Source organism: Vicugna pacos, chromosome 16 (assembly GCF_048564905.1).
Source record: "Vicugna pacos chromosome 16, VicPac4, whole genome shotgun sequence".
Classification (NCBI taxonomy): domain Eukaryota; kingdom Metazoa; phylum Chordata; class Mammalia; order Artiodactyla; family Camelidae; genus Vicugna; species Vicugna pacos.
The window spans coordinates 60,080,969-60,095,299 of NC_133002.1; the positions used below are offsets into that span (position 1 = coordinate 60,080,969).

A 14,331-nucleotide genomic window follows, 5' to 3' on the forward strand; every position below is an offset into this window, starting at 1 on the left:
GTGGTGAAGGTCACAGGCGAAGAGGATTGGCCTGCTGCTCTTTGCTGGGCGAGGGCCTGGTCTGGGTGGGGTTCTGGGTGTGCGGTGCTTCTCCCCCGTCTCCCCCACCCCCTGCAGGCACCCGGTCCTCCGTCCTCTGCCAGAGTCAGCAGACTGGAGCCCGCCGGAGACGGGGCGTGACCCTTCCCCCGAGGATGTGTCCAGTGGTGAAGGGGCAGTTGTCACCACTGGCACTTCTTGAGATGACCTTTTCCGCAGCCTCTTCCAGCTCCAGCTTTTCTCTCTGTGTTAAAGAGAAAACTTGGTTTTCGGGTCCTTCGCTGAATGAAAGCCCGTCTGTCCTATCAGTCAGGCTGCGGGGCGGGGGTAGGGGCGTGGGGGGTCTGGGTTGCAGTCACCAGGCTGCGACCAGGCTTGCCCTTGCTCTAGGCAGCCCGGGGCAGCTTGGCAGCTTTCTCCCGGTGGGTTTGGGGGCAGAATTAACCAGGCAGTGGCTCTTCTGAGTTGACTTGCGGCTGCTCTGAATTTTGAGTTGTTTGGAATCAGTTTAAAGTTTGGGGTCCACCCATGCACAGGCTTTGGCACTTCTCAAGGTGCTCAGATAGTAGGGGCTGTAGGAGAAGTCTTCTGCAGAGTTTGACTGGGGCTCGCTTAAAATGTTCCGGAAAACCTGAGATTGGCCAAAAGAAAAATCCCTCTTCACCCACAGGAGCTGAGAGACGTCTAAGGAAGTATTTGAGAAGTATGACGCTTTGTGTGTCTCTTTACCAGGTCACCATGGCTGTTGTTGGCTCCTTTGCTGTCCCCAACTGTCCCCCAGGTCACCTCGCCTCCTTGCTGCCTGTGTCCGGAGGGCGTGCACCGATTCCAGTGGATCCGAAACCTGGTTCCAGAGTTTGGAGTCTCCAGTTCTCATGTCAGCGTGCTTTCTTCACCGACAGAGTTTTTTGAGCTCATGAAGGTCAGTTGTGTCTGAGAGAGAGGGTCAGATGTTTGAGTTAGAGGTTTGGGTGCATGAGGTTGGGTGAATCGTGGGCTGAAACAGTCTATTCTAGAAGCTTCTGATGGATGCTCAGTTTATTCCCTTGGGTTCTGCCTGTTAGTTTCAGCTTCACAAGTGACCAAGTTGAGCTGTGGTCGGAAGCTTCCCTTGGTGGCTGATGTCTCAGGGGGAGCAGCTCAGAGCTTGGGGGCGGTGAGGGTCAGGTCCCGGATATTGGTCCTTGTGTTCAGATTGGTTCCCTTTGTTCAATGTTGAGGATGTAGCCTGAACTTGAGGTTAGTGAGAGCTTGGGGAGAAACAAACCTTATTCTAGTCAGGCCATGGCAGACCCCTGTCCCTGGCAACATCTCCAAAACACAGTAGCTCCATCTAGTAATGGACAGGAAGTGAAGACCCAGATGACCAACAGATGGGATTTGATACGTAGGAAGTGGCCGGAAGACTTTTGTTCAATAAAGAGCGTTTACAGGTAACTGAAAAACCTGCACGTCTGGTTTTTGATCACGAGATCCTAGTTCTGTTCTGTAATTTCTCTCTCCTGGTGGAGATGCTAAACTTGGTGTCTGGGGAGTCTGCCTTCAGTGCATTACTCAGGGGTTCATGCCCGGTCTAGTTACATGCGGTTAAACTGCTAACTGGAATAAAGTAATTCAATGCGAATTAATTTTTATTAACATGAATTCTGAATTCCTGTTAACAGTGATGTTAGAATTAAGGCCTGATGAGGTCAGGGAGGCTGGGAGATGACAGGGGATACATCGACGTTCCTTTTCCTGCACAACAGACTCGTTCGTCTGAGTGCTTGCGCGTCTTCTCTCCTTTTGCCTGTTGTATAGATCCACACTTTGCTTAATTTCTGGATGGCCCGTTCCAGAATGCTGCGTGTGCATGTGTGTGCACACTCTCCCCTGCTTCCCTGCAACCTCGACTTTGCCGTGTTTCCTTGTTTGTGTAGAACTGCTGCTGAGGCTGCTCTTTGCTCCTTCTTGGTCCTCTGCTTGGCTTGAAGAAATAGGTTTTCAAAGGAGGTTCTTCTTATGTCCCAGTCCACTCTGGTGAATGCTGGGCCGAGTCCCCACACCGGGATCCCTTGGCCTGGAGACCCAGCTGTGCGGAGCCCCTGCCCGGGGTGGTGGGGCTGGGGAGGCTGGGAGAAGCTGAGGCCTCTGTCCCCTGCCTGCTGAGCTGAGTCGTGGGCACGTTCTCGGTACATCCCGAGCTGAGCGGGAGCTGTTTCTTCTCGGGACAGGCGGAGCGGCCCGTGCTCCCTGCGAAGAGCGTGCAGCGTGGTTTCTGCCTGGTGCCCAGGCCTCCATGCCAGCTGAGGTTGTGCCCGAGGGCCTGGCACCACGGCTGGCAGTCACATAGTCTTTTGCTGCTGGAACTCTATTGCCTTACACTTAATTCGTTGTTTCCTTCCCTGTTTTCCTGTCTTCACACTCACTTTCTGCACCAGCAACTGTCTTAAGAAAACAACAAAATGAGGGAAACAGCAAACGTTGGAAATTCTCGTTTGTCCCTCGCATGTAAGCCTTTCTCCGTGGTGTGTTGCTGTGCTCGTCTGGTCCAGATGCCCCCTCCCTCTGCCGACAGCAAGGGCTGCGGGCGCCGCATCGCAGAGCCTGCAGCACCCCCCCTCACCGCCCTCCGGCGCTGCTGCCCGGGGCCTGGCCACTCAGCTCTGGAGAGGGGCCGCTGTCCTCCCACGGCTGGAGCTGGTCTAGGGCGAGGACACTGGCTCTTGGTACTGATGCATCTTTGAATGTTGGTGTGTTCTGTGTGTGTCTGTACCTGTCCGTCTGCATTTCAGAAGGACTCCATTCTCATTAGAAAACTCCAGGCGTGCAGACGGGGGTGGGGTGCAGGTTTGCACCTGCACTCCCTCCTCTGGCTCTGCTCCTAGGACACACACACCCGTGTGTACGGGATGTGCGGGGGGTGGAGGCGGGGGAGCACGGTTCGTGTTCTGTATGGTGACCTGCTTCTGTCCCCGCAGTGCACTGTGGGCATCCCCTCAGGTCAGCGGGCCCAGGTCTCCTCCATTCTCACGGCTGCTCGCTCTTGGGGTGTGTGTGCTGGATTTTCAAGCTGAGTATTTTAGATTGGGGTTGTGGGTCCTCATTTGGTAGGTAATCACACACATTTAGGGCCTGCTTTAAATGTTAATTGGTGAAGATAGAGGATAGTTCAGCTTGGAGTGTTACTTGCTTCCAGCATCGAAGGGCTGTATTTTTTCCATGAACTGTGAAAATGATGAGTATGAATTTTGAATGTTTCTTCTCCTCAGGGGCAGATAAAAGCAGCCAGGAGGCGGGTCGTGATGGCATCCCTCTACCTGGGCACGGGTCCTTTGGAGCAGGAACTCGTAAGTTTGGTGGGGGTCCTAGTGGCAGCAGCAAGCCATCCTGAACCTCGGGCCTTGTGGCGCCGTGGAGGTGGGGGGCTGTGGCCAGCTCTTGTTCTTGTTGCTCCCAATTCTGGGGCACATCAGGGGTCCAGTGGGGGGGTGGCGATGTCTAATCCTGGGCCTTCTGGCCTCGCTGGCCCATGTCCTTCTCACCCCGTGCAGGGGCCCTGGGCTGCACTGTCTTCCAGGCTGGGGTTCCGTGAACTAGGACCCGTGGGCCAGATCTGTCCGCTGCCCATTTGTGTGTGGCCTGTGAGCTAAGAATGGTTTTTACATTTTCAAATGTTTAGCAAGAAATTGCAAGAGAAGTAACATTGATGTCACATGAGAGGCATGTGACGGTCAGCTCTCTGGTCCATACATCACACTCTGTGGGGCATAGCACTCCCGCTGCCTTTTGTCTTGTCCATCCATGGCCGCTTTCTTGCTCCAGTGGCAGAACTGAGCAGCTGTGACAGACACCATCTGGCTGCAAGCCTAGAATACTTATTGCCTGGTCCTTTCCAGAAGGGCTTTCTGATCTGTCTGAGACAGATGAGCCGGAGCCCAGGTCGGGCAGGCTGCCTGCTTTTGCCGAGGGCTGGTGTCAGGCGCTGGGCCTGTGGCCAGCCTGGCTCCACCTGAACGTGCTGTTGGGCCACACGCGTCCCTCACAACGCGAGCAGCGGGGTGGGAGGGTGGCAGGGTCTGGGTTCAGTTGACGTGGCTGTGAGTGAGATCGTGGTGTTGTCTCAGTCCCCGGGTGGCTCTGTGCTCTGTGGAAGTGGCGTGGGCCCGTTGCCCGTAGTGGGTGTTGCTTCTTGGTTCATCCTTGTTCAGAAACCCCCAGGTAGGACCTGGGAGAGAACAGGGGTTGTGTGGAGAGCGAGGGGACAGGCGGGGCAGCATCAGGGGCCCCCACTTCCTGTCGGAGAAAGGGGGCCGTCCTGTTCTCAGGAGGCAGCCTCAGCTGCCAGCCTGGGGGAGCCTGTTGTTCTCCTGGGAGAAGAATGCCATGTCCAACCCGTGGGGAGAGGCCAGTGAGCAGGTTGTGTCTGGGATTCACTCACTCAGCAAGTATTTACCGAGTACTTCCCGTGTGCAGGGCCCTGCTAGTTGTGTCCTGTGAGCACGATCTGTTGGAACGCGTGTGGGAGCTGGGTCTTAGCATGTCCAGGAGTGGCGGGCTCCGGACTGCTGGGACCGAGTGCCTCTACCCGCAGAGCCCTCTCCTGCTCCAGGCCCAGCCTGCTGACCTGGGGTCGTCTGATCACCGTTCCTGCGGCGGCCTCAGATGAAGAGGTTTCTCTGCGTTGGCTTCTGGGCTAGCACAGATGGTGCGTGTGTGCGTGCACCTGTGTTCAGAGAAGACATTGCGGCACTAGTTGACAAGTTAGCTCATTTTTTTAAGTGCATAATCATCTTTTCAGATCTTACACTTCTGTTCTTTTGGGGGTCTTCTCTTGATAGGTGGATTGCCTGGAAAGCACTCTGGAAAAGTCACTCCAAGCAAAGTTTCCCTCTGACCTCAAGGTGTCCATTCTCTTAGACTTCACGCGGGGCTCAAGAGGTAAGTCGGATGCAGTCCGTGGCCCCCTGATTCTTGCTCTTTCAGGGCCTCTGTTTTAGGGATTACAGCCTCGCCTCCCCTGTGCTCAGGCAGGGTCAAGGCTATCTGAAGACAGTCTGGGCTGGCCCAGGACTGCCTGATTGTCTGTCAGGCTTTCTTCTGCAGCAAGTGACTGAAAATCCGAATAAAAACAACCTAGGGAAAAAGAGAGTTGTTCTGACTCCCCGGTTCGGGGGGAGGTGTATTTGGGGTTCAGCCCTTTGGGCTCACTTCAATTCCCAGGCTCTTTGTGGAGGCCTTTGGCAGCCCCAAGCCCCTCTTGCTGCACCTTGTCCATCGGAAGAGCATCTGCTTCCCTGAGGGTCGGATCAGAGCTCCTGAGTGGCTTGCCTTGGGCTCTGTGCCAGGGCTTCCGAGTGTCTGACCCGCCCAGCCCAGGGCTGTGTGCCTTCCCTCCTGGGGCTGGGGTGAGGGCTCAGCGTGGACAGAGTCATCTTCACCCAGAGCAGAAGTGCCGAGTGAGCCGGGTGGTGCCCCCAGGAGGAGGTTGGGCACAGTTACCAGGAGGCGGGTGGATGGTGCTGGGTGGCTGAAAGACAGCTGTCTGCTACATGGGCCCCTCCAGTCCTGCCCCGAGATGTGGTGGGCGTCCAGATGGAAGCTGTCCCGGAGCCCCTCTGGCTGGAAGCAGCACCCGGCAGTCTGGCTTGGACAGGCAGCACAGGCACCTGAGGGCCCACGGTGGTGGCTCTGCACAGGCAGCCTGGGTGTTTTTCCTGGTGTGACTCTGCCGTCCTTTCTCCTGCTGCCCACATGTTCAGGAAGGAAGAACTCGCGCACGATGCTGCTCCCCCTCCTGCAGAGGTTTCCAGAACAGGTCCGAGTCTCCCTCTTCCACACGCCCAACCTCCGCGGGCTCCTCCGGCTCCTCATCCCTGAGCGCTTCAATGAGACCATTGGCCTCCAGCACATCAAAGTGTACCTCTTTGACAACAGCGTCATCTTGAGCGGGTGAGCTTGCTTCCTCTGTCAGTGCCTCGTCGTACTGTTCTCCGAGTAGATGCCAGAGAGCACGGGGAACGGGAGCTCCGTCCCCTCCAGCCTTCAAGGACCTGCTTGTACCTTTGTCTTACCCTCTCGGTGTCTTCCACGGGGCCCTGGCTGCCGCCGGAGCCAGAAGCCATGAAGGGCGATTAAAAGCTGGCTGTGGTTTACCGAGCCTTCCGTGTGTGCTCGCTGCTCTGCCAGGTCCTTGGTGTGGACCAGCTCCGCTCCTCTGCTGCTCACTGTGACCCAGCGTGGTCTTTCCTCACTTCATACACAAGAAACTAGAGGATGAATAACGTTGTTAGATGGAGCCGGGTGGGAATCCAGGCCCTTTGGTTCTAGAGGACAGACCCTGGGGGCCAGCTGCATCCTCTTGGGGTTGGGAGAGGGCTTCACGTTACTCTTCTGTGTCACCTTAGTGCCACCCCGCCTGATCTCAGTCTTAGGGCCACCAGCAGGAGGAGGGCAGTGACCAACCCGTATCAGGACACACCAGTGGCCAGGTGCAGTAGCTGTTTGTTAATTGGCTGCTGCCACTGGTGTGTCCTGATACGAGTTGGTCACTGCCCTCTTCCTGCTGGTGGCCCTAAGACTGAGATCCCCAGGGCCTGCTGTCGCCCCCTCTCACCCGAGTTCTCACCTGCCACTTTCCTCCCTGTAGCGCAAACCTGAGCGACTCCTACTTCACCAACCGGCAGGACCGCTACGTGTTCTTGCAGGACTGTCCCGAGATTGCCGACTTCTTCACGGAGCTGGTGGACGCGGTGGGGGACGTGTCCCTGCAGTTGCAGGGGGATGACACGGTGCAGGTGGTGGAGGGCATGGTGCATCCTTACAGAGGTAGGGTCCTGGGCTCTGCCGCCTCCCGAGGCTGGGGGTGATGAGGGCGAGGAGGCCGCCCTGGTGGCCTTGCCGCTGGCTTGGGAGACTTGGGTGGCAGAGCCTTGTTCTGCTTTTGTCTCCAGGGCCAGACAGATGTGACTCATTGGCCATTGGCCACACTCTGCGGGTGAGGGAGCTGCCGAGAAGGTGGGAGTGTGGGCTTCGGTCTGGGTGCCCTCTGGAGTGAGCTGGGGGCCTGCCCGGCACTTACAAGAAGCAGCCTGCCCAGTGGCCGCCCCCCTCAGGGCAGCCACCCTGACTCTAGGTACTGAGGCTCTGTGGCTCTCGGCTCCATTGAGGTCTGTGGCCTCCTGCCTGGAACGTGAAATGGGAGCGCCCTCAGCTCTGCTCACTGGGAGCAGGCAGACCCTGGCAGCAAGCGTCCCGGGTGTTTGCATTCCTGTGATTCCTGTGGCCGGGGCTTCCTGCTGGCCTTTAAGGTCTGCTGCTGCATTTGCAACAGTGCCAGGCGTGTGGGGAACGGGTTAAACCCAGACCATGTAAGGAGAGGAGCGAGAAGGGAAGAGTCTAAGTTGCGTGCCTGGTGGTAACCCTGTCCCAGGGCCGGGGTCGTGGACGCCCCCCACCTCCGCCTGCGGTCTGTGTGCTGCCCTGCCCGCCCCTGTGCCTATGCGCTGTACCGTAGTGTAGTGATTACTATCGTGTTTTCAATTTCATCATTAGAAGTGTGTGGAAATCAGTTTTCTCTCATTATATGAGTGCCAACATGTTATCCTCAGCTTTGCCCTTTGGCTCACAAAGCCTAAAGTATTTTCTGTCTGGCCAGGGCAGGAAGCATTGGCTGACCCCTGATCTAACTTACCAGGCCCGGCATGAACATGCGAAGAACAGGGCCCCCCTCCCCCCACCCCAGTTCAGAGAAGAAGGAGAGTCAGCACACCCTGGGGCCGGGGGTTGGCTGGGCCCAGATGTGCTCCGGGGACCAGGACAGCTGGGGTGAGCAGAGCCACAGGGACACTCAGCCTGAGACAGCCTGGGGGCTGCCTGCCTCCCTCACCTGGTGGCTGCTGTCAGTAAGGGGGGATTCTGGCTCGGAACATTCCTCCCCTCTGTGCTGCCGTGCAGGCCTGGAAGGCACTCGGGTGAGTGTCCGCGTTCCCAGCTCAGAGCGCGTGAGCTGGTGAGGACCAGGGCAGCTGGCCTCCCCTCTTACCCTCCTTCAGCCCTGCCTGAGGCTTGCTCTGCATCAGTCTCAGAGAATCGACTTTTGAGTGTTGAAATTCCCTGTTTTTATATAGTTTTCATTCTGTTAATTTTTGCTCTTTGTAAATTCTTTCCTTGTACTGTGTTTTTTATCTTTTCCTGTTCTTTCCCCTGACTTCTTGAGTTGGCTGCTTAGTTCACCAATTCTCTTACCGTCTAGTGATAGCATTTAGACTCACTGCTCTCCTCGTCAGTTGTCTCTGCAGCCGCATGTGACTAGTGTCCGTGTGAAAACGAAGGCCTGGAGCCTGCCTGTTCACCTCTGCCCCTCGAGGCCCATCTGGGCTGTCACCACCACTCGCCCTTTCCCAGCCTGCTTGGTCTCTGACCCCATGAGGCTTGCTTCCCTGCTGTCCGGTCACGCTTACCCACCTGTGTCTCTGTCGGACACATGTTCTTCCTAACATGGGGCACGCACACCACACACCAGTCACTGGTGTGCAGCTTGTGTACGTGTTCCCGATGGGTCAGCTCCCAGAAGCCCCCTCAGGTCCCCAGCCAGGCATGACTGTCCTGATTTCTGGTGCCCATATCTAGGCTTGCTTGTTTTTGAACTTTCCATAAGTGGACTTGGCAGAGGCCTCTTCACTTCACTTTGAGCGCAGGCTCCTTGTGACCCTTTCTCGGGCATTTCTGTCCACAGAGGAGCCTCCTGCAGGCCTAGCGCCTTGTGCTCGGTCAGAACGCGCTCAGTGAAGGATGTGTTGTGGCGTCTGTGCTTGCCTGTCACGTGCCACGAGCCCTGTCCCGTATGTCCAGAGCCTCCATTTCTCTGTCCTTTGCCGTATCTCCCTCTAGGTGACCGGGCTGCTTATTGCAAGGCTGCCAACAAGAGGGTGATGGATGTGATCAACTCAGCCAGGACCCGCCAGCAGATGCTGCACGCCCAGACCTTCCACAGTGACTCCGTTTTGACCCATGAAGATGCAGCAGCTGCTGGTGACCGGAGGCCGGCCCCTGACACCTGGATTTACCCGTTGATCCAGATGAAGCCTTTTGAGATTCAGATCGACGAGATTGTCACCGAGACCCTGCTGACCGAGGCTGAGCGAGGTGCTAAGGTCTACCTCACTACCGGCTACTTCAACCTGACCCAGGCCTACATGGACCTGGTCTTGGGCACGCGGGCCGAGTACCAGATCCTGCTGGCCTCACCGGAGGTGAATGGCTTCTTCGGGGCCAAGGGGGTGGCAGGCGCCATCCCGGCCGCCTACGTGCACATCGAGCAGCAGTTCTTCAGTGAGGTGTGCAGCCTGGGGCAGCAGGCACGGGTCCAGCTGCAGGAGTACTGGCGGAGGGGCTGGACATTTCATGCCAAAGGTACATGGCAGCTGGCCAGAGGCTGGCCCACACAGGACAGCCCGGGGGGGCGGGCAAGCACCCCCACACTCCTGCCCACACGTCACTGCCCATGGTGCTGGTTCCCACCTGGTCCAGCCCTGCCCCTTTTCCCGTCTGACAGTCCTGCGGGCGCTGCACAATCATCCCACTTACATGCATTTCAGTTATGCAGAATCTCCCTTTGATGCACCCAAAACTTATAAACTCAAATCATTGGGTGGCTGTTTAAAAAAAAAAATGTGCACATAAGTTCTCTTGTCAACTAGATAAGAGAGGCATGTGATTCAGCCTTCCCTTGCTCATCAGCATTCTCCTGCAGCGGCCCTGCCCTTCTTGGGGACAGAGAGGATTCGTTAGGGATCATTTATTTGGCATTGATTCCTAATGAATCAGTTTTCAGTCTCTTTCAGTTCCAGACACACTGCTTGTACCCAGCACAGGCCCTGCAAGGGGTAGGCAGTTTTTAGCCCAGTTTTTAGTCTCTTCCTCACCATTGCTGTTTTATCTCTCTCTGTGCCAGACCTTCACTCCTTATTTTGTCATAACACTAAGAAAATTGAGGCTGTGTATGTACAATACTTAAACGTGCAAGATTGCCTTGTGATGGCTCACAGTCTGAATTGCACACTTCTTACCATCCGTCTTGGGCAGTTGTGTGCATCCATGGGGCAGCCCACATGCGGCCCAATCCCAGGTGCATGGCCCACAGTGTGGATCAGCGAGCTCAGAACTTGTGCTTAGTTGGGGGAGCGCCGGCCTCTGCCCCACGCCAAGTGCACGGGAGGACCGCACAGCCAACTGGGTTAGCCTGTGTGAGGAGGAGGGGTGCACAGCACGGGCCCTGGTCCCCGGGGAAGTGCCTGGCTTTCCTGAGTTCTCGCTGGTGGATCAAAGGCCCGTTTTGCTCCTGCACCGGTCCCAGGGGCTTCCGGAAGGGCGGAGCAAGGGAGGTGGGTATGGCATGGCCATGGCCACTCATCTGCGTTGTTCAGACTCAAGGTCATCTTCGAACCCTCAGGTTGAACTCTTGTTTGCTTCAGCCAGTGGTTTCCATCTGGGGGTGCGCTGCCAGAAACCCTGAAGCCCAGCCTGCCCTAGACCTCCTAGGTTCAGCTCTCTGGGGTTGACCCCACCATGCTAAGTTTGAAAAAGCCCCCCAGCAGACCCTGATGCCTTAAGCGCCATGGTTCCAGCTCAGGATAGTGAGGCGGCGGGTTGGTTGGGTGGTTCCTGCTTCCCACCGCGAGGCCCACGTCCCTGCTAGGGCAGGTGGAGGTGTTTGGTGTGGGCAGTGAGGTATGCTGTTGTGTTGTCGGGCTGGTCCTGGATGTGTCACGGGCCAAGCGCCACTGGTGGTCAGGCATCTCTGGGCAGGTAGGGCCAGCCAGTGGGGGATGTGGAAAGTATTTCAGGATTGACTCTCTTACTTCCTGAGAATAACAGGAGTGCCTGGGGTGGGGTATTGCAGATAGAGCTGGACTGCAGCAGGAGCTTTGAGCTCCGAGAGGATGCGTCTGCCTGTGTGTGTGGCCCAGGGAGCACGGAGGAACAGCTCGGCCTCGCGAGCTCCTTGTCTGCCCTGTGGTTGGTCTGCCGGTGGGGGTGGGGTCCCTTGTTGCTCTGGGGCCCCCAGCTCAGCCTGGCCCGTCAGTTCTGACTGTGCTGTGGGTTATTTCCCTGAAGCTGCGCTGATAAACGTGCAGTGACTCCCTGGTTACCGTTGAAACAGAAACACTCAACCGGCTTTTCCAGTGTTTCTCGACGCCCTTTCCCGGACTGCTGCGGGTGGGGCCCTGCAATCTGGGAGTGCTGGCTTAGTGGGGAAGGCCAGGAATCCCAGTGTGGGAGCATGAGCGTGCACGCGCGCACGCTTGTGTATGTGTGTGTAGGGGGTGGGCACATGGAGAGGGGCTTGTGCACAGAGAGCACCTCACCTTAATGCAGGAGCCAAAGGTCAGATCACTCAGTACTAAAGTGAGAGGGCAGGTCCTTCCCTGCTTAGTGGCCGTGGTTGACAGTGGGGGTCTTAAGTCAGACCCCCCTTTCTGGCTCATCTTTTGGTGGTCACTTCCCCAAAGCAACCTAGCACAGTGAGCAGGCAGTGCAGAGGGTGGAGTGGATTTGGACGGTCAGAGTGGTGGTCCCTTTACTGACTGCCTACCCCTTGCAGGGCCTGTGCTGGGTACAAGCAGTGTGTCTGCATTTGGGTTCCAGAAAATTGCTGCTAATGGCTGAGAAGCCAGTGCCATGATTCCCTTCCCCAAGCTCCTGTGGGATAGGCCTGGGCTGATCATAGCTCTCCCTGCTCCCAGAAGCCCTTGGATGAGGAGAGTGGCCTGGAACACTGTGTCCCCGCTCCCAGATCCCTGCCCCACACCAGCACTCTGTCCGTCAGCCCTGCTCGCCCCTGGGAGTTGTGCAGCCTGAAGCCTGACCGTGTGTTGAATCTGCTGGTGGCCCTGTGCACGTGGCAATGCAGGAAAGCTCCGTTTGGTCTGGGCTGCAGAAGCTGACAGGCTAGTTGGGGAGAAACAGCCTCCTTGTGGGAATGGCCACGCCGGCCAGCAGGTGCGGGTGGGTAGCAGTCCGGTCTGAAGCCAGCAGGTCTGGGGTGTATTTAGTCTGTTCTGTCTGGTAGTGCTCACTCTGCTGCGGCAGCGCTGGTTCTGTCCAGACGGCTGCGTGGAGGCGTGCCTCACTGGAATACCTGGCTGATTTATTAGCGGACTTCAGTTTGAATATGTATCACATTTGAATAAAACTGAGCTGCTTTAAAGAACTTGAGGGACCTTCCACCCATTAAAGGCACGCTCTGGAGGCTCCTTTGGTGATGTGGTTTATCCGTTTAGTTTTTATTTGGAGTTTTGCAAAGGATGCCTGTTTAGAATACCAGGGAGACCCTGTGTAAGCATGATTTGGTGGAGGGGAATCCTGGAGTCCTGAACCCTGGTTCTCTGCGCACACTTACCTTGGGCAGAAGTGGAGGGACCTGGTTCAGCCTGTAAAATGGTATGATGCCTCTGGATTGTAGTCAGGAGAGGGGCGACCTACGTGCCCTCGTGTGGCGGTCAGAGCCATGTGAGTCCTGGAGACCAAGGGGCGATGCGCACAGCAGTGGAGGTCTTGGACCCCTGAGCAAGGAGAGGTGTCCTGGTCACCTGTGGTTTTGTTGCTGTGGGTCAGTGAAGGGTGACACTGAAGCTGGAAGTCTTACCAGCATCTTCCTGCCCTTCGGGGGTGCGGGCCAGGTTGGGGTCCACGTTCACTATCAGGCAGCTGGCATCTGTTATTCATGGTTCGTCAGCTTCCTGTAGCCTGGCCCTCGCTCCTCACCCAGTGGGTATGGTGAGACGGGGCTCTGGGGGCGCGGGAGTGTTTAGACCTAACGGGGAGCGCCTCAAACCCAGCAGGGGACTCCCCGGAGTGGATGCTGGGGGTTTGAGGATCTTCGTGTTTTCGTATCTGCTGTCGTTGGTTTTGCTTGTGTTGGGTGCTCTGTAATCATTGGCTTCTCATGGCTGCTACCTTTTAATTAATTAATTATTTTAGGGGAGGTGCTGGGGATAGAACCCAGGACCTCATGCATGCTAAATAAGCACGCGCTGTCTGTACCCTCCCCATCTCTTTTAATTATTGTATTTATTTTTTAAGGACTTAGTATTTTTAGAGCAGTGTTAGGCTCACAGCAAAATCGAGAAGAACCGTAGGGAGAGCTCCCACACACCTCGTGGCCTCCAGCCATGCACAGCCACCTCCGCTGCATTTTTTACAGTTGAGGAACCAACAAAGACCAGAGTATCATCCACAGTGCACAGCTTACGTCAGCGTTCACCTTGGTGTTGTATGTTCTGTGGGTTTGGACCAGCGTATATTGACATGTCTCCATCATTACAGCATCGGACAGAGTAGCTTCACTGCCCCAAACCCCCCTGCTCTGCCTGTCTCTCCCCGCGTCCTGCCCACTCCGAGCGACCACAGATTCTTTAACTGTCTCCACAGGTTTGCCTTTTCCAGAACGTCGTATAGGTAGAATCGTGCAGTCTGTAGCCTTTTCACATTGGCTTCTTTCACTTAGCAATGTGCATTTACGTTGCCTCCATGTCTGTTCATGGCTTGAGAGCTCATTGCTTTTTTTCTTTTTAATTTATTTTTATTGAAGTACAGTCAGTTTACAATGTTGTGTCAGTTTCCGGTGCATAGCACAGGACTCAGTCACACAGGAACACACGTGCGTTCTCATATTCTTCACCACAGGCTACTACAAGATACTGAATGTGGTTCCCTGTGCTCTGCAGAATAAGCTTGTTGAGAGCTCATTGCTTTTTAGCACTGAATGTACTCCACTGTCTGGGCGGACTAGTTTCTCTACTTGCCTCCTAAAGCACATCCCAGTTGCTTTTGGGGACTCCTCTTTTAAACTTGGTCCTGGTCTGGAACGGGGCACGGGGGCGGGGCAGGAGCAGGACAGCTTTGTTGGCAGTTGTAAGCGCTGTGTCCGCCTTGTGCCAATGAACTAACTTCTTTAGGTCTTGGAGAGGCAGCAGCTTTGGGGGAGTCTGCGTACGAAGTGTCATCGGGCCTGGATCGCACATCGTCTTAGCTTCTGCTCTGGGCAGGGGAGGGGGCCGGAGAGGCGGTGTGCGCACCCTCACGGGGTTTCTTGCCAAGAGCCCCTGCCAGCAGCCCCTCCAGGCGAGGACCACACCCCTGCTGGGGGGCTTGGGCTCTGGCTGCTGCTGAATTGTTGCCTTTGATTTCGTCTGGATGCAATATTCGAGCACTAACAGCACACTGTGTGTGGCTAGGGCGGGCAGGGCCCTTGGATTGAGAGATTTCTGGCTCCTACTGACAGAGGACTCTGTTAATGGTTGTGAGCAT

General features: G+C 56.3%; 1 protein-coding gene across 3 annotated transcripts in view; it reads left to right on the plus strand.

Moving 5' to 3' along the window:
• PGS1 (phosphatidylglycerophosphate synthase 1) overlaps positions 1–14,331 on the plus strand; it is a 36,435-nt gene that overhangs the window by 8,500 nt on the left and 13,604 nt on the right. For all 3 annotated transcript variants that reach the window (XM_072939724.1, XM_006199432.4, XM_031685805.2), the window contains exons 2-7: positions 772–961; positions 3,291–3,368; positions 4,860–4,959; positions 5,781–5,970; positions 6,668–6,846; positions 8,911–9,432. In XM_072939724.1, the coding sequence (XP_072795825.1) occupies positions 772–961; positions 3,291–3,368; positions 4,860–4,959; positions 5,781–5,970; positions 6,668–6,846; positions 8,911–9,432 (1,259 nt within the window). The remainder of the gene's footprint in view (positions 1–771; positions 962–3,290; positions 3,369–4,859; positions 4,960–5,780; positions 5,971–6,667; positions 6,847–8,910; positions 9,433–14,331) is intronic.